General features: G+C 35.0%; 1 protein-coding gene across 1 annotated transcript; it reads right to left on the bottom strand.

Moving 5' to 3' along the window:
* Positions 1–3686: 3686 nt before the first annotated feature.
* On the bottom strand, positions 3687–21141 carry LOC132299064 (lysophospholipid acyltransferase LPEAT2). Its single transcript, XM_059795511.1, has 14 exons — positions 20475–21141; positions 16832–17012; positions 16599–16658; positions 16189–16352; positions 16035–16098; positions 13744–13812; positions 12055–12150; positions 9947–9991; positions 7543–7613; positions 6895–6961; positions 6136–6186; positions 4458–4568; positions 4312–4359; positions 3687–4172 (listed from the first exon to the last, which is right to left on the bottom strand). Exons 1-14 carry the CDS (start codon positions 20972–20974, stop codon positions 4020–4022), a joined length of 1680 nt encoding a protein of 559 aa, XP_059651494.1. The 5' UTR covers positions 20975–21141; the 3' UTR covers positions 3687–4019.
* Between the last annotated feature and the right edge of the window lie 1239 nt (positions 21142–22380).

The raw sequence follows: 22380 nt of genomic DNA, 5'->3' as shown, positions 1-22380 counted from the left end.
CCCCCTCCCTCTCATCAGATGCCAACATCCCTCCCCCACCTCCCCCTCTCGCTCTCTACACACACACACACACACACAAACACACAAACACAAATGTATATAAACATTAAATTAAAAAAAATCTATAATTTAGCGATATCTCATACCGAGAATTCAATTTTTTACTTGAAAAAAGAAAAGAAAAGAAAAAAAAAAAGGTCGAATATATAGCGTTAATACTCTAGCCGAATACAAAACAGACACAAGGCATGTGGGGCCCACTATTTGTACATGGTGAGTCCCAGATGCATTGTGTGGTGTTCCCACCAAGGATGAATTTTTCTTGGATATATACGTACATGGGTCTCACATGCTATCATTTTTGTTCCTCCTATCTAGATTTTCGCTACTAAGTTACATAAAGCTAACTTTTTCACACTTATTAAACCATTAATATAAGCAAAAAGTCTAAAATATCCCTTTGTGTCTGGTTCGACTGTTAGAAGTTCTGTTAAAGATAATTTCTTTTTAAATAGCTGTAGATGGGGTCAACACGGTATCATTTTTTTGCTTCAATCTAGATTTTCACATCTAAGTTACATAAAGATAACTTTTCCACATTTGTAAAGAAGGTTAAGGTGGATCGGTAAATGGAGTAGATTCTGATATGAATTTGATTCCATTAGTCAGATATGGATTGACCAAAAAATCCCATTAAAAACAAATTTTTTTTTTTTTCCCGATCGGGAACAATTTTAATCTTTATCATGAAGATTAAGAAATTAACTTTAGCTAAAATTTTAATAAATCATTTTCAAGTGTGATATATAGAAATTGAAAGGTTGCTATATATATATTACACACACACACATATGGGACTTCAACCTTTCAATTTCTATCATGTGATCTTATCATCGGGGTGGTTCTCATTGTGAAAGGTCACATAAAGAGCCGACCATACTTGGCAAAGGTATACAGTGGACAAAAAACAACTGGTTGTGACTCTTCACACCTCATCTCAAGTAGAGACAAGTGCACGTTCTTTTCTTTGACCTCGGAGCAACTAGCTATATCATAATATAATGCAGTTATATATCAAAATACAACACAGTGACCTTACAAAATATTGCAACACTTAAAACAATAATTTTTAAAAAATTATAAAATATTTATATTAGAGATACAATATTCATGCAACATATTACATTTGTATTGTAACGTTATATAACATTGTTAAATTGAGAAGATAACACATTTACATAATTATTGCATTCATGATTTAAAATTATTGCACTGATAACATGACAAAAGAGAGGATCCTAGTTCGAAAAATAAAATAAAATAAATTACACAAACTTGCTACAAAATTTATCATAATATCTTCCTCTTATTTCAAAAATTATACTTTGTTAACAGAGAATGCAATTTTTTTTTTTTTTTTTTTTTTTTTTTTCCGAACAGAGAATGCAATTTATTGTTTTGCAATTGAAATCTAGATTTATTTTTAATTCAATAGAACAATGTTATATAGACAAAATGGGTATTTTTAAATTTCAATTGCTGATATCAACAAAAATCGTTGTCAACTGGTGGACGGTTAAACTATGAGAGAATCTGGTAAAATCTGACAGAAAAATCTGTAAAATTATATTTACCAAAAAAATTATATTTTTTTCTAACATAAAAAACACACTGTAATAAACACTCATTATTCGCCTTATTAATAAGCAAAAATAATCATCAATTTTGTTAACAAATATATGTTCAGTAGGACCCATCAAACCATAATTCTTGATCCTTTTCTAAAAGGCTTTTTTTTTTTTTTTTTTGTAAAGGTTTCTAAAAGTTTATCATTTCTCTGGATTTGACATTCTATGATTCTGTCTTTGTTGAGCTGTTCCAGTCAAGCTTTACAATGTAACATGTCCAAGCCTGGCTCAAGCCCATTTTGTGAGCTGAATTTTTTTTTTGATAAGTAAAAATAGCATTAAAAAAGGCGTTCAAAAGGGGAACGCGTCCCAATTACAAAAAGGAACCGGGGCTAAGGCCCCAAAGAATTCAAGAAAGTAATTAAATCATCAGAAGAAAAACAAAAGCTCATCTTCACATAATTGAAAAGAGAACGAAGAATGTAAAGTTTGACCATAGTTATAGGCGTCTCATTCCCTTCGAACATCCTATTATTTCTCTCCTTTCAAATACACCACCATACACAATGTGGCACAATTCTCCAGAAATCGCTAACGTCTCTTCTCACTCGACAGCCTCTCCAGACATAAATTAATTCCTTAGTAGAACGTGGCATAACTCAACACATGCCAAACAACCCAATAATGAGATTCCAACAATCATTCGCCACAGGGCAATGCAAAAGGAGGTGATCAACGGACTCCTCATCATCCTTGCATAGACAACATCAATTAACAATACAATTGTCCCTTCTTCTTAAATTATCAATTGTCAGAATCTTTTCCCACACTACAGTCCAAACAAAGAAAGCCACCCTATTTGGAGCCATAAATCGCCAAATAGTTTTCCACGGGAAATCATGATAAGCAAAATTTGATAAACATAAGAACAATGATCTAACTACAAAGCGACCATGGGAAGAAGAAGCCCATAATAAAACATCATTACCATCGTCTACGCCCTCCTGCCGATACAGAAGATCTAGAAAAACACATATCTCGTCCATTTCCCAATCCCCAAAAGAGTGTCGAAAAAGCACATCCCATATAATCCCGTTGCTATCAAGCCGATAACAGTCAACTACTTAGGCGTGTTTATCAACAACAATACTAAATAAGCTGGGAAATGCACAAGATAGTGGTTGTTCCCCACACCAGAGATCTTCCCAAAACCTTATATAACGACCGTCACGAAGTTTAAATCTGATATGAGCTGAAAAAACATCCCATCCCTTCCGAATAGCCTTTCACATACCGACTCCTCCCGTCAGGGTAACCGGACGAGTAGACCAACCTCCAGCCTCTTCCCCATACCAACAAGAAACTAACCTCCACCATGAACGATGTCTTTCCCTTCCATATCCCTATAACCATTTACCCAGGAGAGCTTGATTGAAAGGAACTAAACGTCTTATTCCAAGTTCATCCAATTTCACGGGTTTGCAAACTTCCTCCCATCTAACAAGGTGGTACTTGAACTCATCGTCCTTACCTCCCCAAAGGAAATCCCTTTGAATTTTTCAATCCTATCTGCAACCGAACAAGGGATTTGGAACAAAGAAAGAAAATAAGTGGGAAGGCTCGACAACGTACTCTTGATAAGAATAACTTTACTCCCTTTTGACAAGTATTGCTTCTTCCAACCTGCCAATCTCTTTGCATACCTGTCAATCACGAAATCCCAACACTCCACTATCCTTGAGGAGACCCCTAGGGTCAAGCCCAAATGAGGAATAGGGAATGAACCCTCCCTGCATCCAAGGACAATAGCTAAAGAGGAAATATCCTGAACATTTCCTACTGGGACAAGCACACTCTTAGCCACATTGACCTTAAGCCCGGAAACAGCCTGAAAACAAGTCAAGACACACCTCAAATATCGTAGTTGAGACGCATCGGCATCACAGAAAATGTGAGCTGAAATTGGGGCTCAATTATAGTCTTGTTTGGCTGAAAGGAAAAATAGAAGTAAAGAAGAGCTAGGAAGAAAAGAGAGGGCAATGCAAAATCTTCTCACTCTTAAAAATAACCATCCAAACACCTTTGTCATTGAGTTAACCATTGTAGCACAACATAGATAATACTTTTGGCCATCTACAACATTTTACATCAACTCTTCAGGTAAAAGAACAAACAAAAAAAGGAAAGAAAAAGAAAATATAAAACAAAACCCCGAGCATAATTACTGATACAGGTCAAAAGTAAAAATAAAAAATAAAAAAAGAGAAAGAAATTTGAAATCTCCCCTGCACTAAAATATTGGCAATGGTAGCTTCATCCTCCATCAAGGAACACACAAATGATCCACATTGACCGAACAGCCTATGAAATTGATACTTCACATAATTTACTTTAGCATCCTAGCACCAACTTCTGAGAGCTTGTCACTAATTGAGGTGAGAAAAGTGGTATGATCAACGGATTTTTTCTTAAACAAGTAATAAAATCGTCCTTACTGATCCTCCCATCACCATCAACGTCAAATAAAATGAAGAGTTCATGGTTCTGCAGTGACAAGTATAATGAAGCTCGAGTGAAAAATTAACAAGTGAGAAATTTTTCAAAGAAATGTTGAAAGAAAGCCTCCAAAGTATCTATTTTCCTAGTGTTTTTTTTTTTTTTTCAAATGACATCTATTACTCACCTCATGCTCATTTAAGCTTGGGATTGCCTGTATAATCGATTCTCCTAACTGTTCAAGATGCATATAGGAACCAAGAGTGAGCAAGTTAAAGCTTGGTCAAGTTTAAATATATGGGAAATATCAAGAAAAAGAAAAGAAAGACATACTTGTCGTTCTGAAATGTAATTTTCCTTACTAACGTCACATGCGGAAAATGCTAATTCACAGGCTTGTCGGAAGAATGGCTGCTTCAGGACATGAGCTGATCCAAGCAAGAACTGCAAGCAATTTATACTCCAACCATGAGAAATTTGTGCACCACATTGGCCATGCACACAGATATATTTGGCACCAAAGGTTTCAAACGCAACAACAATGATTTCTTTGAGTTTAATCACAAGGACAGTTGCAGCATGTCAACAACAAAGTTTCACTATACATAAAAGGTAATTTCAACAACTGATCTATCTCAAACTTAAATATTCCAAAAACTAGAATAAATATTACAATAATTTTAACTGAGAAAAGATAAGCTTCCTTCCTTCATGGGGAGATTAGAATGTTGCCACTTCTTCGACAAAAATAACTCCATCACTGAGATTTCGACTATCAATAGTTTAGGTATTAATGTAATTTGAAATCCTCTGCTTTCCAATATTTTCATCTTATCGTTCAATAATAATAAATAACAATGTCATTAATAAAAATAAACCACTGTTATTTTGTGGTTTTATCCTTGAAAAAGAATATTAATGTCATGACCTCTGTCTCTCTATCATAAATGATATCACCCTTGTCTCTATAATTTGTCTTTCTCAGATGTTAAGTGATGGTTAACACAATTCACCTTAATAAAAACCTTTTAGCAACTACTTGGGGTAGGTCACACAAATCCATTTTTCCATTTTGCTTTATCCAAGGTAACCACGGTCAAACCACATGCTAACATATCTTTCTTACTAAATTTACTCATGTTCATTTTAGTTTCCCTGTCGCATGGAGCGCATACTTGGATTGCCTATTCCTCTCAGGTGGTGAGAAATTGTTGGATTCGTTGTCTTCGGTCTGACCCATCCCTTGGGTTGCGAAAGATTTGATCTCTTTATTGCTCAGACTTGTGTTGAACTTGTATATCTTTCTTTACATTCAGAATTTGATCTCTTTGTTACAAGGCAATGACATCACTGCTGTTAGCCTAATGGCATTATCATCACTTGGTATTTAACATAAAACAATGAATAAATAAATAAAAATAATAATTATACAAGCAGCAGTAGCATTATAATTACTTTACAACTTTTTTTCGGTAATTTAAATTTTCTTTCAGGTAATTTATTCTATAACAACTATTATGTTGGTATGTCCAACATAATATATTATTCAATTACAACCATCTTTTACTTTTATTTCTCTATTTACTTCCATTTTCAACCTTCAACTAATTACCTGATACTTAAACTATCCTACCGTTATATTATAAATTCCATATTTAAATCCTGTAATACACCTATACCTTATATGAATTATAATTCCAATCTTACCCTTCTAATTTTTTCTGTGCTAGTAAACTTCCCGTTCTTACCCTTACTATCATTTCTATCAAAATGAAAATAGGAATAGAATATTTAACTACCATCCTTGAAATGTTTAATTAAAGGTATTTTGCTTTATTAGTAATATTTTCATTATTAAATATGTCTGGTTAATAAAATTTTGACATTATATATTTTTTCCCTATATTAATTATTATTTATCAATACTCTTGCATGCCTTCAACTAGGATGCATAAACGCATAATACAGACGGACATATATATATGTAGTAGAGAGAGGATAGAGAGGCTACCTGTTTAAAAGTTATTTTACCATTCTTCTCCACGTCAATGAACCCAAAAATCTGCAGCACAGCACAATCTCCATGAACCAACAAAGATGGAATCTAGTAATAACTAAATTATAAACATGAACCAAATCAAATATCTATTATTGTTTGGTTTGTGTTACAACATGGACAGAAATCGACAATGTTCAAATGAGATTACAGCCAAGCAAAGAAAATCTATTTCACTTTCTTATATATATACATGACAAACACCTAAAATCTATTCTGACACTAAGGCTTAGTTTTCTGTCCATGCTCCATAGTTGTAAAAGGTTTCATTCTCTCAATTTTTGCTGTAACACACACATTGGATCTATATCAGTAATACTTATGTTCCAGTCCTCACAACAAAAGAATAAGCATGACCTAAAGAAGAAAAATGGAAAGCTAATAACAAGTTCAAGAGAAATATGCATCCATGAAGCACACATCAAGAGTTCAAAACAGTGGTTTTAATACTCTATAATATAATTTTGAATTATGATGTGACAACTATTAAACCGCCATTCACAAATCCCAAATTCATGCCCTTTTATATTTAGTATATATTATACTACAGTTTCATGGCGAAAAGATGAACTAAGAAACAAAGAAAACATGCAGACACACTTTTGTTGCTAAAAAATCAGATGGAAAAGAGTTGCACAAAGATAGCATGTGTGTGTGTAGAGAGAGAGAGAGAGAGAGAGAGAGAGAGAGAGAGAGCAACTATTTGGTACTGACCTTTTCAGAAAGCCTACAAGCTTTCAATCTTAGAACCCTGAAGAAGTCATGGATTTCAACATGTCCACTGTGACCAGGATGAAAATAGCGAAAATATGAGTTCTTGCATCAGCACAGTCATTAATAGTACAAACCTTTCACAACAATAAATGCATCATTTGGAGAAACTAAAAAAAATATATTCCCACTCCACTTTTGTAATGTTGCAGTCCACTTGCTTTTTTCAAAGAATGTGATATAATTGTCCAAAAACACTCACACTCCAAATTTATTTCAAAAATTTCCTCTAGCACTCCACTTTTGACACTGAAAATGGAAAGAAGTGAAGATATTGAGAGAAGCACTCTAGCACTGAGAGAAACGCTCAGCTTCTATCAAAAATTATGTCGGTGAATCTTATTTCATAGAACAAAGAAAGTCTAATAGAGTTCAATGCCTTGGATACAAGTAGGGAATTGTAGCAAGCAAAACACTCATGCATAAAATTACGAAACAGCAAAAGTTGCTATATAGAAATTGAATTCAAACAGGTTTGATCAGAAATACATTGTCTATGGTTCCCTCGTAGTCCAGACAATCAAAGCAATACACCATAAGTAAATGTAATTCACATATAATACTAGAAACAAAAATTTCATGCCACCATACCTGGGGTCTGGATTCATGGAAAGAAACTTATCCAGAAAGTCCACAGCTTCCAAAGTGCTTAAATGGAAGGACTGAAATAAAGGGTCACAATTCAATTCATCTTTCATTTCAATTGAGCTAGTATAAGATAATAAAAATAATCCATCAGGATTCGAGTCAGAACAGTTCCACACAAACATCAAGGCTCAATGAGTCATAAATCAAGAAATTTTTTTCAAGTATTTTAAACGGTTCATGGTTTTGCAAGTGCTATAAACAACTGTTCGTCTTTTCCCCTTTCTTTTTGAGAAGTAGAGAAAATTAATTAAAACATAAACGGAGAAAGGGAATGCCCCATGTACACCCAAGTTATACCACATACAAGGCTATCATCCTGAAAGATAAGCTGTTTACTAAATTCATAAAATTCAATCTCCTATAACCCATGGACCTCAATACCACCAACAACCCCCTTTCCTAACACCCCTTTTAGAACACAAATTGTCCCAAAAGCTAAAGTTGTGCAAATGGCTAGGCAAACAGACCAAACTGAGACGATAACACACCTAACCAGGGAACAAATGCATACATGAAGATTGGATAAATGAACCAAGACCTCCCAGAACCAAAGCTTTGATACTATGCAATACAAATTGAGATGTATATCATGTAAAACTAGAGTCGTTAGTGAATAGGCCCAATATGTATATCAATTTCTCACACCCTCCCTCACGTGCAATCCCATCTTGTAAGTTCTGAAACCTTAGTTGAGCACTAACTACCCCAAAAGTTTAAACTGTTTGAGAATGGACCCAATAACATATATCAAGTTCCAAGCCTCCAACAAACCCCCGCCTAACCACAAGAAGAAGAAGAAAAAGGAGAAGGAGGAGGAGGAGGAGGGGGTGGGGGGGAGCAGTTTTACCGAGGTTCTTCAAGCCTGTGCTCCTTCCAAATGTTCCAAAAAACGCACAAACAAGAATCTTACCAACAATGATAAAGCCGACCACAAACACCAACCATCTGCCAAATCCAAGAAACTTCCTTCTCATTGACGAAGTTAATACCAGCATCCCTCCAAACACTGAGAAAGCCAACCCCCCTTAACTCTATATACCAGGCAATGTGATGTGTGGGGCCATTTAACGCCACACTTTGCACATACAGCATCAATTTGACATCATTTACCCACTACTCATTCGATGATCAAAATGTCAAATTTTGTCTGTATGTGCTTCCAGCTCCACCGCCAAGCCCCCCAGCAAATGAGCAATCCCCAAATTTCCTTCATGGAAAACCTACAATAAAAATCCTCCGATGGCATCCTAAATTAGAATCTTAACTAATCATCCAAATGCTCTCAACTTTGGTCCAGTAAAGAACACCAAGAAGGTATCAAGTATCAACTGCCACCAAATGTTTGGTTGACAAAAGTCAGATGTATCCACACACCAAATATAAAGCCAAATGAAGACCCTTGACATATCAAAACACTTAATCTTCTAAAACACCCAAACTGAACCTTCATGGCTTCATGATACCGGTCTGACAGAAGAACCAGAATCCTCCTTAACAAAACAATCATCCCTCCCACGGTCCCACCAACAAAATTCCATCTTCACAAGATCTGTAATTCCACCACAGACCTCAAAACTACTTCCCAGTGAAGTACGTTATTGATGACCCAAAAGGACCAATCCTAACCCCCACAAAGAAACATTTTCCCAACGACCAAATGATATCGAGTTCGACATACACATCCTTTCACAGAAAGGCCTGTGAATCAGTAATAAACAATAAACAATGCAGTAGCTAGGGGATAATGCAATCCACTTTGGTCCAGTACGATGCAGACAGCAGCTATACATTAGATCTTTCAAAAATAACCAATACTTAATTATATAATCCCTCCATCCCAAAATAAAAGACCCTTTTGGGAACTCTTTTAACTTTTTAATGTGTTAAAATTCCAAAACCAGATCTCCAAATTTTAAGGATATAACTTGTTAATTTAGAAAGAAAAAAAAATCAAAACTAAAGGATAATTACGAAAAGTTTCACTTTTTAACATTGACTTTTCCAAGGGGACACTTATTTTGGGACGGAAGAGCAACACTAGTTGTGGAACAAAGGGAGTAATTGGTTCCAAAAATGTACATATAAGAAACATTTTATTGGCAGTTATATAAACATAGGAAGGAACCATTCATTATTCACACATTTCGGTTGGTAAGCATTAACTGCACAGAGCATGCTCTCAGCTTAAGGAGAATGAGTGCTGTCCTCTTAAATTGGAATTGTTCTCTATGTTTCTTACTAACGACAACGTCTACCAGTAAACAAAAAATTCATATTAAGTAATAGTAAATCATTAGAAACAGTAGAAAAAACTGAAAAATAAAAGTACTTCAAAATAAAGACTCACAGATTCCACTCTTGCCATTTCAACCATGTAAAGCGAGGGTTTTTCCTGCAAAATATAACCATGGTGCTTTTGAATCACTAAATGAACACAGCTTCAACTCCAAGCAACCATAAAAGAACAACCCCCAACATGAGCAAAGAGATAAAACAAAGTTTTGTGAACAATGCAGTGTGCTATTAGGTATTTCCTTATTTCTTCTAGTCTTGTATTTGTTGTACATGAACAACTTCTTGAATAATTTATACAAGTTAATTTATTATTTAATTAAAAAGAATGCAAAGGACCTGGTGGATAAGATGAAAAAGTTTGCCAAAAGCTCTCAAGAAAATACCGGGGATGCTAAAGAAACCAATAGTGTCAAGTTGCATCTAGATGACTGTCAAAGCCATTTCTCAAGGCTAGAGAAAAGTGCGCTCTTAATAAATCATTGAATGATATAGCTGAAAAAGTTATATAGTCCATCAGGAACAAGGTTACACATTAGGTATGACCAACTGGGCACATACTTGACCATCACAAGTGCAAGCATACTGTAAGAAAATAAACTAGCAGATAAAATAATACTCCCTGTCCCAAAAAAAAATGTCCCTTTTCGGGAACCTAACTTTTTAAGAGAGTGTAGTTTTTTTTTTTTTTTTTTTTTTTTTTTTTTTTTTTTTTTTCCTAGTTGGTATTTTTAATGTTTTTTTTATTATAGCGGTAGGTAATGAATTTCAAATATACCCTTCTATGGTGGGTCCACATAACTTGAATTGCTTTTGTAACTTCAAGGCAATGATAGTGCATTATAAATGGAAGGTTAGGAATATTAAAAAAATAGTGCATTGGAAGGAGAAGTGGGACAATTATTTTGGGACAGCTAAAAATGGAAAGGTGGACATTTTTTGTGGGACGGAGGGAGTAGTTCGCAACACCGTTTAAAAAAATATATATATGGACCCCAAAGGTACATGCTTCCTTGCAAAGCTTGGGAAGGTGTACGAAACTCACACCGCAAAGCTCAAGTCCAAATTAGATTTAGAGGAACATCTTGCGGCACCACCTAAGGGGAAATGTCTCAGATGTGACCGTGTGAGGTACTGAGGTGTACGTGTCCTGTTCTAGACTTGGATATGTCATGTTGCCTCAAACATTAACAGAGTATTACACCTAGGACTTCAAATACTGTTTACAGCATCCCTATTGACAAAACAATATTGGCTATTGCCAAATCAATATGCAACTATGGCACTTGCTTTAGAATAGCGGCAACATAATGTTTAGTGCTCTTCACTCTTTAGTCAACTTTTTGTTAACCACCATCTGCTCTAAAAGCTTAAGCAGTTAGAGTGTAACTTAAATAATTAAATCCTTCAACACGAGCCTTCTTTTTGTCCAACACGTGTTTCAATTTTAATTATCAAGGTAACACTGAGGTTTGAAAAAAGGGCCTTGCTTGCTATGACCATGTTAACCACCATCTACTCAAAAAGCTTAAGCTGTTAGAGAGGATGTAACTTAAATATTTAAATCCTTCAACACTTTTTAATTAACAACTCATAATACAAGTATACAACGAAAGACATAAGAAACAACAATCCATTACTTAAGTAGTAACTCTTTCAAAACTCAATGTATAATGGAAAGATCTCCTAGATACTGAAAAAGTTCATGACCATTTACTGACAACTTAGTTTTTCCAGTACTTTTTTGCCTCAATTTGCCTATATACTCATTTCAATTTACTGCTAAATCAATTGCGTACCATGCATGTTTACAATATAAACTAAAATAATCATTTAGACAACCATTACTTCCATCTACCGTATCATTTTTAAAAAGTGGATTGCAAGCTTAAGTAGTGTGCTTCAAGAACTATATATGATGCGTTATTTGGTCCATCACGAACAACTGAACAATGAAAATTCCAACATTTTAGAAGGTTCAATATATATAATACTCTTAAGTTCATTTGTTATGAGGACCCTGAAATTAAGTTGAAATGGTTATGGGCTGAAACTTACACTTCATTATATTTTTGAATAGGATAACAAATAAAGATAGTAGAAATGAACCACACTGCTCAACAGACATTGGAAGGCATGGCATATCAAGCAAGAAATGTTTACCTGTTTGGACTGAGACGCTCGGGTAAGAAGCATTAAGTCCCCATAGGAATGAGATGTTTGTATAACATTGAGAGATGTGGCAATAGCATGGCTAGTCTGCATACATGCATAGGCACGAATTTATATATTATAAATGTAATAATTTAAAATAAATAACATAATAGAAAGAAGGGTATATGCCCATGCCAGCTTGTAAAGCATGTATGTAAAGCTCCATATTCGACAGCACTGTAAGAGAATAATCACATCGATGAAAAAGATTCCCACTCCATTTAGCAGCATTTGCAAAAATTACGCAAGGAGATAGTTATAAGAATTGAGTTAAAAAAGACCTCAAATTCCTAGTCTAATTAGGTTTTTATTATTAGCAGAGTTTCTTGTTAGGTAAGCCTTGGGCTCCAACGAATTGTAGTCCTTGTCCAACAAGAAATTGAGTTTAGGACTCTACAGATAGATACCTAGCTAGTTGGGTGTGCGAGGGTCTTGGATCCTCTACCTCACACGACCCATAGAGATGTGGTTTACGGGTCGCTAGAGAGGATTATACACCAATGGCAACAAAGGAGTCTCGTGAATGGTACATGTAAAAGACTCTGGTATCAGCCTTTATAACCTAGAGTGGGAGTTGTGTACACGGTTCGGTGTTGGATTTTTCTCTTAACTTTGTAATTTCTCTACATTATCATAGTGGACTCACTTCTCATCCATGAATGTAGGCCGGATTGTGCCAAACCACATTAAATCTTGTGTTCGTGTGTAATTTCTTATTGTTTGTGATTGGATCTCCAATTTGTTTAGGTTTCGCTTTCTAAACAGTCTACATATCAACCACAACAAAGCAAGCAAAAAGGGAAAATATAAAAACTACTTGGGTTCAATAGAGAACTCTTCTTCCAACTGAAGTTACATGAGGCACAAATTGTTAAGTGCAACCTAATTTGTTACCAAATGGCATGCAACTGGGACCAAATAACAAGCCAAAGTTTTTCTAGCTAGGTTCCCAAAGCTCATGAATGAAAATCTTTTTGTGTATATTTATCATTTAAAGCCAAAGTTTTTCTAGATAGGTCCACAAAGCTCGTGAATGAAAATCTTTTTGTGTATATTTAACATTTAAGCACAATAAATAATCTTTTAAACCCTGACAAGGGATGACCAACTTGGTTGACTATGTGCATAAAGTCCAACAAATAACAAACTAAATAGTTAATGGGCATGAGTGTAAACACGCACCACACAGGGCCCACACATGAGTTGCAATACTTGGGAAGTTCAAACATCCACCAGTTCTGTAATTCATATACAACATGAAACGTCTGATACTTGGATAGAACATCTTAAGTCTTAACAATATAAAGCATTAGGCCTTTATATTGGAAAGAACACATTCAATTTTCTACCAGTAAATAAATGAAACTATGACAGGCACAAAATTGAGCATTCAAGTCTCAGAACAGCCACTTTCTACAAAGTAAAAACAAATGTTAAGTCCGTCTCTAGTCTTCTCCTTCAAGAACTCCACAAAGCCACGTGGGCAGTGGGCATACACTTGATAATGCTTTTCAGATAATTGCCACAATGTGTATGGAATGCATTTGCATATAAAGACACTTTGATGTGTAAGCACATTAAAAAACAATATTTATGACGAAGAAACAAGAGCAAATCAAAATATCAGCGTAGCCTCACCCTCTCTGCAAAATGAACAGCATTTTCCTTCTGATTTTCAAGGGGGAAAACAACAGGAAGATATTCCACCTGTACAATGTTGAAATAGATTGCCTCAATCAATTTTAAGCTAAATACAAGCAATGCAGTAAAAAATTAAAATTAAAATTAAATAGAAGGGCAAGCTTGCTATGTACGTATGCACGCATGTATGTTTAAAAGGAGGATGCCCACTGAAATGTGTACATGTGGTCTATGGGAAGGCATACCTATGGTCTAAAACAAGATTCTAGGATGATATTCAGTTTGAAATGTACAAAAACACCACAGCATGCTTTAAACAATTTATCGCAGCACAGTGTATAAAGACACGATGATAATTCATTGTTAAATAAATGCAGACAACAACTTTGTGGTTTCAAACTTTCCAGAGAAAGCTTCCTCTACCACTCTGGAAATTACCTCTCCTAGTTCAACTCTGCTCTTAAACTACGGCATCTCCTGGCGAAGCTCAAACATTATTTACATTACGAATGATTTTAAGTATAACCCAGGAAGCACGGACACTCCATCGAAGGTGCCGCGACAGTGTCAGATACAGACATGCCAGGGACACGGCTAGAAGTGTCTACATTTTTAGATATAGCCGGCACACGTTTCTGAACACATCGGGGTCAATTTGTGAATAATTTATTTTAAAACCATTGGGCTCAGCTCAAATTTTAAAATCTAATGGGGTAAAAATGTAAAAATTTAAAAATTAAGCTTAAAAACCCAACAACATAAGCATATTCATATCTTTTGTTTGTTCTTTTGCCTATCTTTGTTCTCACTTCTCATATCAAAGTGTAAGGAAAATCAATGAGGGAAAAGTAGAAGAAGAGGAAGAAGAAGAAAAAAAGTGTAGATATAGACGAATAAAAGAAAAATTGGAGACATCCCCTAGAATGTGTATGGTGTTATTGAAAAATTGGTTAAAAATAATTGTAGAATAATATATTTTTATTTGTTTGTTTTTTGGACGTATTATTGCCGTGTTCATGTCCTACTTTTTGAGATTTGCCGTATCAACCGTGTATCGCGTCGTACCCGTATCCCATGTCTAAGTTCGTGCTTCTTTGAGTATAAATACCATCCCAACTTTAGTCCAATGAGGAAGCCATTCATGTGTTGAAGGATTTAAATATTAAAGTTACAGCCTGTCTAACAGCTTAAGCTTTTAGAGTAGAGGGTGATTAACATGATATCAGAGCCAAAGGTCTTGAGTTCAATTGTTCAAACCTCACCGTCACCCTAAAAATTAAAATTGAAAACACTTGTTGGACCAAAAGAAGGCCACACATGAGGGGGGGCGTGTTGAAGGATTTAAATATTAAAGTTACACCCTTTCTAACAACTTAAGCTTTTAGAGTAGATGGTGGTTAACAACATGCATAATTGAATAGTTGTAATATGCATAATTGAATAGTTGTCCTCTTTGTTACACTTCACTTGCAAGAGTGAACTATAGGATTTTCAACGGTGTTGAGTCAGAATCAGAGGTTTTTAGAAGAGTGACAATACATAAATGTGGTGAAAGATATTGCTCATATGATCACCTAGATATTACTTTGTCTGGTCTTAGATATCTTACTTTACTTATAAGGAATACTTTGGATTACAAGATGAATAAAGAAAATAACAGGATAGAAAGAGAAATATCATGACAACCAGCATACTACTTTATTGGAACCAGATCAATCTACTTTTCCAAGAGTAACAAAGAGATTTAATCAACACCATGCACACTAATATATAGAGAAGAAACAGAACCAGGGAAAGGTGGGGGGAGCAAAATATATTAAACACAATGTGTTAACTAATGTCATAAGATGATGAGGAAAAAGAAGGAAACATAAACAAAAAGAAATCATATGCATGGATTATATATGAACATCAGATGTTTGCAGCAGAAATAAATGAATCTAGATAAAGGAAAATTTCGAGAATGAGTTTAATATTTCTCAGGAGATCAAAAAGGTAGATCATCCAAAGGCCTATCATGATTCATAACAATACCAAATTCATATGTATACATATATCATTTGAACACTAGATTATTCATTCAACAAAAAAAAATCGTGTCTTGAGCGCGCACAAAACAAAAACATAAGGGTGTCTGATCAATGGATAATCTAGTGAGATCAATAAAATCATAAGCAAAATTATAGAGCATTAGTGAATGCATATTAATGTAGCAACTAAATATGATTTTACACCTCGAGCATATGGACTAATTGCAAGCCAAGAGAAAGAAAGATGCTGTTGTATACCTCCATAAAATTGTGGAACTGCATGAACATTCTAAACAAGAGCTTCCCCAAAGCAACATGTCCCCTAAACAGAATAGCACACCACATAAAGCAAGGTTGGTAAGATACTCCTAAAGACAACATTAAACAAATTGGAAACAAGAGAAAATCCTACCAGGATTGGTCAAAGTGCACATGGGGATAGCGAACAATTACTGGCTGAATGGGATAATTAGGGATAAATGCACCAAGTTGGAATGAAATAATGACTCTTCCATTGGTCGTGGTTCCCTCGGGAAACAAAAGCAATCGAGGATATCTATTGCAAGATGCCTTTCTCTGTATTCAGATCCTTGAAAGCACAATTCTGTATCAAATAGCTTATAGTTTGATAAAACTTAATAGTTTGGGTTTTGTTTATTTGTTTTTATTTCATTTCATATGATCCAAGAAGAATGTAATGAAAATGGCATGTGCTTATTACAATAATCATCATCCTGAATAACTAAAAGAAATCATGACAAAGATGAGCAAAAAAAATAATCAAGATAAACTAGCTAGTAAAGATATAGAAAAACTCCATACCTTTATATCACTGACTGCTTGCTTCCTTGACGATGGTGAGAACCTATTAACATATATCACCTAATGACAGAAATAACAGAAAGCATGACTCTTATGTCAATTAATTTATTAAATTCAAATGCAAACTAAATCTAAAAATTATTGGTAGTTAATTTACCGAGACAGAACATATCCAAATATGTAACTACCATGTGCAAAAAGCTTCGTAATACCGTATGGAGATATAAGATTACCTGCATTGCTCTGATAATGGTTCCAACAAAGGGCATGGTATCATGCGACTCGGATGCAACAATGGTAGGAAAAAGTTCATAGAAAAAGAAAATAGGTTCAATGTATGACACGTGATTAGATACAACTATAGGAGCAGTCTCCCTTGGAGCAGGTCTTCCTTTTCGTTTTATCCAATGATAACTGAAACATCCCACAAAAAATACTCTATTTAAATTATACTGAGCAGATGCAAAAGGAAAATTTTAACAAGCCAAAACCTTCTTGCAGTTCAACAAACACGGTTAATTTAAGATAAATATCCTTAACTACAAATATATAGAAATTGAAAAGGGAAAGTTGGATAAGACAAATTTTAACATCAGTCACCCATGCCAACGAAAAGGGGATTAAAATACTATAAATCAATTGAACCAAATAAAATTCCAACCAATTGGAGTTGGCAACACACATCTATTCTCATTGTTCAACCAAATCTTAGGATTCATATTCACAAATGGGGTTGGCTTCATGAATTTCATATTATTCAGCCAAATTTCAGGATCTACGTCAGGAGGGTTTCAGAAAAGGTTCACCATTTGTCTACTTATTAAAACCCTCCTACACTAGCACTAAGCAAAATATGCAAAGGTTAAAACTTGTGAATTTATTACCAAAAGATTTTTAACATGCAATAATTATCAAAATTTTAATAAAATTTGGGTTTTGTCCTTCAGAAAATCGTCGTACTTTTTTCCAGAAAATCTTATGAGCATAATATGTTCTATAAAAATACTACAAAATGAAAGTTAAGTGGTTTATAATTTATATATATATCTCTTCGTCACGAGGGCTTTTCTTGTTCCTTCAAAGTTTCCTCACGCTTCCTTCCCATTTAACTGACTTGGATGTTCAGTTTAGGAGGCACTTTTAGGACTGGGAGATTGAGGATGTTACTCGTCTTTTGGAAGTTTTGTACCGTCAGGCGATCATTGTTGGGGATTCGGATTGCTGGTTTTGGGTTCCTAACTCTCACGGTCGGTTCGAGGTTAGGTCCTTCTTTAAGTGCCTTTCCGTTGATTATGGAGGCTCTTTCCCTTAGAAGTCTATTTGGCGGTCTAAAGCCCCCCTTAAGGTTGCCTTTTTTGCATGGACTTCCGTCCTAGGCAAGATTTTAACCCAGGATAATTTGAGGAGGAGGAATCAGGTGGTGGTCAATCATTGTTATATGTGCTTGTGTGATGAGGAGATAGTTGACCACCTCCTTTTGTACTGCAGTATGGCCAGAGATTGTTGGGATTTGATGCTTGGATTATTTGGAATCCATTGGGTTATGCCTAGGTTTTCTAGAGGGTTGATTGAGGCTTGGAGAGGTGTCTCTGTTGGGGCTCTTATTCGGGAGGCTTGGAGGGCTACGCCTCTTTGTATTTGGTGGTGCATTTGGCTCGAGCGAAATAGGAGTTATTTTGATGGAAAGAAGAAATCTATTTCTACGCTTAAGTTCTTTATTATTTCCACTCTTTTTTGTTGGGTGTCAGGGAGAGATTATAAATCCATTGAGGAGATTATTGTATTTTTGGCCTCGTTGAAGATTTAAGGCGCTTTGTGGCCTTTTTGTTATCATTGGTTCCGCTCCCCTTTTTTGAGCGTTTTCAATAAATTTTACTTATCAAAAAAATAAATAAATAATTAAAATAAATGTCTCAACGTAGATATGAATGCATTCATAGCCATTTTTAGTTAGAAATATGAGTTTTTGAGTACACAAAAAGCAAATTCTAGCTTAATATGACCAATGGGCCATTAGCCCAATGGCATAACCTCCCCAACCTCAAAGAGGAGGGGGAGGGGTTCAAGCCTCACCGTGGGCAATGTGTGTGTGAGTACTTATCTGATAATAATAATAATAATAATAAAATCTAGCTTAATATGCCAGAATTAATTTGTAAAAAAAAATAACAACTCATAATAGCAAAAACATTAATTTAATTTTTTTTTTTTTCTTAAATGGAACAACTTAAGAACTAAGACCCCGAACAAAAATGCCCAACCTTTAAGAAATGAAAATTAGTGTTTGACAAAAAAAATCCATCATATTGAAAATCACATGTGTGGAAATAGCTATGACAAATTAAGAATAATGAAAAAGCCACTGCCGGTTGTACTTTTTTTTTTTTTTTTTTTCTGAAAAAAATAGTGGTCCATATCATTTGTAACTAATAGTACAATTTCTGTCTTGGGGTGGTCGGCCTTTTGTGTGGGGTAAGTGGCAAGTGGCGAAGGTAAAAAGCTGGTAGATTAAATTTCATCAATATTCCCAAAAAAATGTTTTCTTTTATTTACCATTTTTTTCATCTACTCATCCTTCTGCAATCCTTCATTCCCCATTTTATAACAAAAACATGGTGGTATTCATGAAATAATCAAATATGAGAATAAATCCCAACAACTCCGTCACTTTACTGAAGTGAATTCCAGCGCAAAAGAAGCACCTTGCACCCTCAATGCACCCATATAAACAATATTTCAATCAATAGGCCACACCCACTGTTTGTTCTGGTAATTGCCAAGATCACCAACTCATATTCTTCATTTCTCTTGGTCAATATGAGGTCCTTCAATAGGAATGATGAAAAGCAAATATGTGGAAACCGGTCGTCATACTTAAGAGAACCCTAATTAGATATTTTGTAGAGCAAGTTACTGGAGGCTAGAGAGTGGTTTCTCGCTTGTTCTATTAGTTCCAGTCAAAGTATCCATTTTCATGCATCTCTCTACCAGTCTTGAAACTTTGACCTAGGGCTTGGGAGTAAGACCCAAAGCCACTACGACAAAGGTAGTCAAAGTATCAATCCATTGTAAATATGCATAAAAATCGGTATCATTAGTGTTCTTCTGGGTATGGGTATGTCGGAAAAAGTCTCAGATTAATAGTAGACAGATAAATATAGTTCATATAATTATTATGACATATAGTAGAATCAGGTATTGAAGATAGTACTTGTAACTTGACAACAGTAAATGATGGGTAAAGGCTGTAGGTTTTTTACTGTTGGAACAAAGGCTAAATTTGCATTCAGGATAGTAAAATTCCTTGCTAATCCCCTGCATTCCAAAATTTGATAGTAATTTTTTTTTCCTACATGCCCATAAATGTAGCTCCAAGTGGGTGAACAACAATAATCAGAAATGTACTAATGTTGCATTACAATTGGCACTTCTAATACTAATCCAATTTCCAAAACTCTTCTCAAACAAAATTCTAGAGGTTTCATAAAAGTTGCCAGACTGAAGATTGGTTTTAATACTTGAATGCAACCAAACTCAGACACCATCACTTCTCCATCAAACAAGGTAAACCCTTTCTTGCCATAGGTTTATAATTAAAACCAACAATAATCCATAATACAAGACCAACTAAAAATTAATGGGATAGTAAAGTTCCAGTTTTCCTGGAAACTGAAAGAAAAAAATGTTGATCAAATTAGTCAGTGTAGGTGTTTCTTCAAATTGTTAGTGTCTCTAGATATTTTCTCCACAGTCCACAATACCAGCAATTAACAACCAAGACAATACAATTGTTTCTAAAATATATGTCTTTCACACACACATTTGCATATACATACATACATATATAGAAAGTATTCATTACAACTACAAACTTACCCAAAACAGAAGAGGATGCACCGGGTACAAATCCGGGTAATCCACATGAGCCTACACCTCCATCTAGGCATTGGGTTCTGTTTATCCTTCCAACCCTGAAGAGCAACCTTGGTGGCCACATACCCGACCATCAAACATAACCCGAACGACACGAGCCGAATCAACGCAATGGGTAAGCATATCACCATCTTCAACCACTCATAAACCCCTTCGATCCTGGGCGTCTGGTTCCGAAACGGGTCGACGGTGGTCGACCCGGGAACGGAGAACCCGCGGGCCCCAATAAACTCGAATGGGTTCTCAATCTCCAAATGATTGCCATTCGTATGGTGATTCTGACTACTGGGTTGATTCTCAAGCTGTTGTTGATGGGTCGAGTTGTGGTCGATAGATTCAAAATCTGATTCGTCGCCGACGGTCAGGATCACTTGGGGCTCATCCGGCGAATGAGAGAAGCGGTCCGAGGGTAATAGAGGACTGACGACGTCGTGTTCCGCCATTGTTGGAAGGAGGTGGTGGTGAAGATGGATGCGAAGCAGGTAATGCTAAAGCTCCAGGGGCAGACTACAAAAAGTTAGAGAGAGAAAAGATAATTATAGAGAGCGTGTGTGGAAGAAGGGAAGGTAGAGAGAGAGAGAGAGGCTTTTCAGACAGTGTAGCGTTTTTCGTGCTATATGCTTGTGGTGTCAATATTTTTTTGATTCTCAATCGTCCGATTTGCGAAAAATGTGTATTCGATAATAAGTGGGTCACGCGATTTGCACGTGGCAAAAGAGTCTACCCTTTTTTGGCAAGTACTACTACTAGTGAAAATAAAATAATCATTTAAATAAATTATCGGGAAATATATATATATTTAAATAATATTTAAATCATTGTAGTATGTCATTTTATAAATGTTAAAATAAGTTTTATAGAGTTGTTAGAGAATGTTTTGGTATTGAATTTTTGTTTTATTTTATGTTATTACTACAATTTATTTTTCTAAATATATTACAACATTTTGCAACTTGCTTTAGTCTAGTCTAATTGTTTGTTACACAAAGTTAACCAATAAGATGTCATTTTCATTAATTATAGTATCAATTATTGTTAATTAATTAGTCACTGTATTATCCTAAAGCCTTAAAAAAAAATACAAGCATGTGAATGTTACAATATCTTAAGAATGATGATTTTCGGATTAACCAACAAAATTAGTCTCTTTTTGACTATTGAATGGTTGGTGAGGCTAATATTATCCAATATCATTTACTAATATTATCAACTTAACCCCACCGCACAAGATAAATTAAAGATCCCAAATCTAAAGTAGATTTTGCTAACTTTAATCACAAGGTTATAGCCACCCAATGATCCTATTTTTACCCATAAGTGAACTATGCAAGTTAGAAAAGTGAAATATAGGAACTTTATATATAAACTAGGTACATGATATTGCTACTACTTTAACTGATTTGGGGCAAGAATTGGAGTGCCTCAATTTTTTTAGAATGTAATATCATTTTATCTTGAAATGATTTATATCAAAATATTTAAAAGTTGTTTTGGATCAAAAAATTGATAGATATACTTATGGATTTGTATAACTGATTAACGCGAGAACATGACAATCATTAACTACACACTTTAAAAGGAAAAGTAATTGTAGTTAGTGCTTCCGATTAATTTTGAAGTGTGCATATACTATGTAATTTTTTCAATTATACATTGAGTATGGTTCACAATTTTGTTCAAAATGCGTTTACATAGTTAATGGGTATTTAAAGGGTGTTTATGCATATGAATGTCAGAAACTTCTCTCCTTTGGGTGACGTGGAACGTCACGTTGACCCATTCTCGCCCTTCCCTATTTAGATATGCTCATCTCTCTATTTTCATCTTGGAAATTAGCTCCGATATCATT

Source organism: Cornus florida, unplaced genomic scaffold (genome assembly GCF_030987335.1).
Source record: "Cornus florida cultivar Cherokee Brave unplaced genomic scaffold, ASM3098733v1 CherokeeBrave_3.0.0_Hap2_Chr03, whole genome shotgun sequence".
NCBI classification, from domain to species: domain Eukaryota; kingdom Viridiplantae; phylum Streptophyta; class Magnoliopsida; order Cornales; family Cornaceae; genus Cornus; species Cornus florida.
Note: the sequence above shows the minus strand (reverse complement) of the source record. Positions and strands in the feature narration are given on the sequence as shown.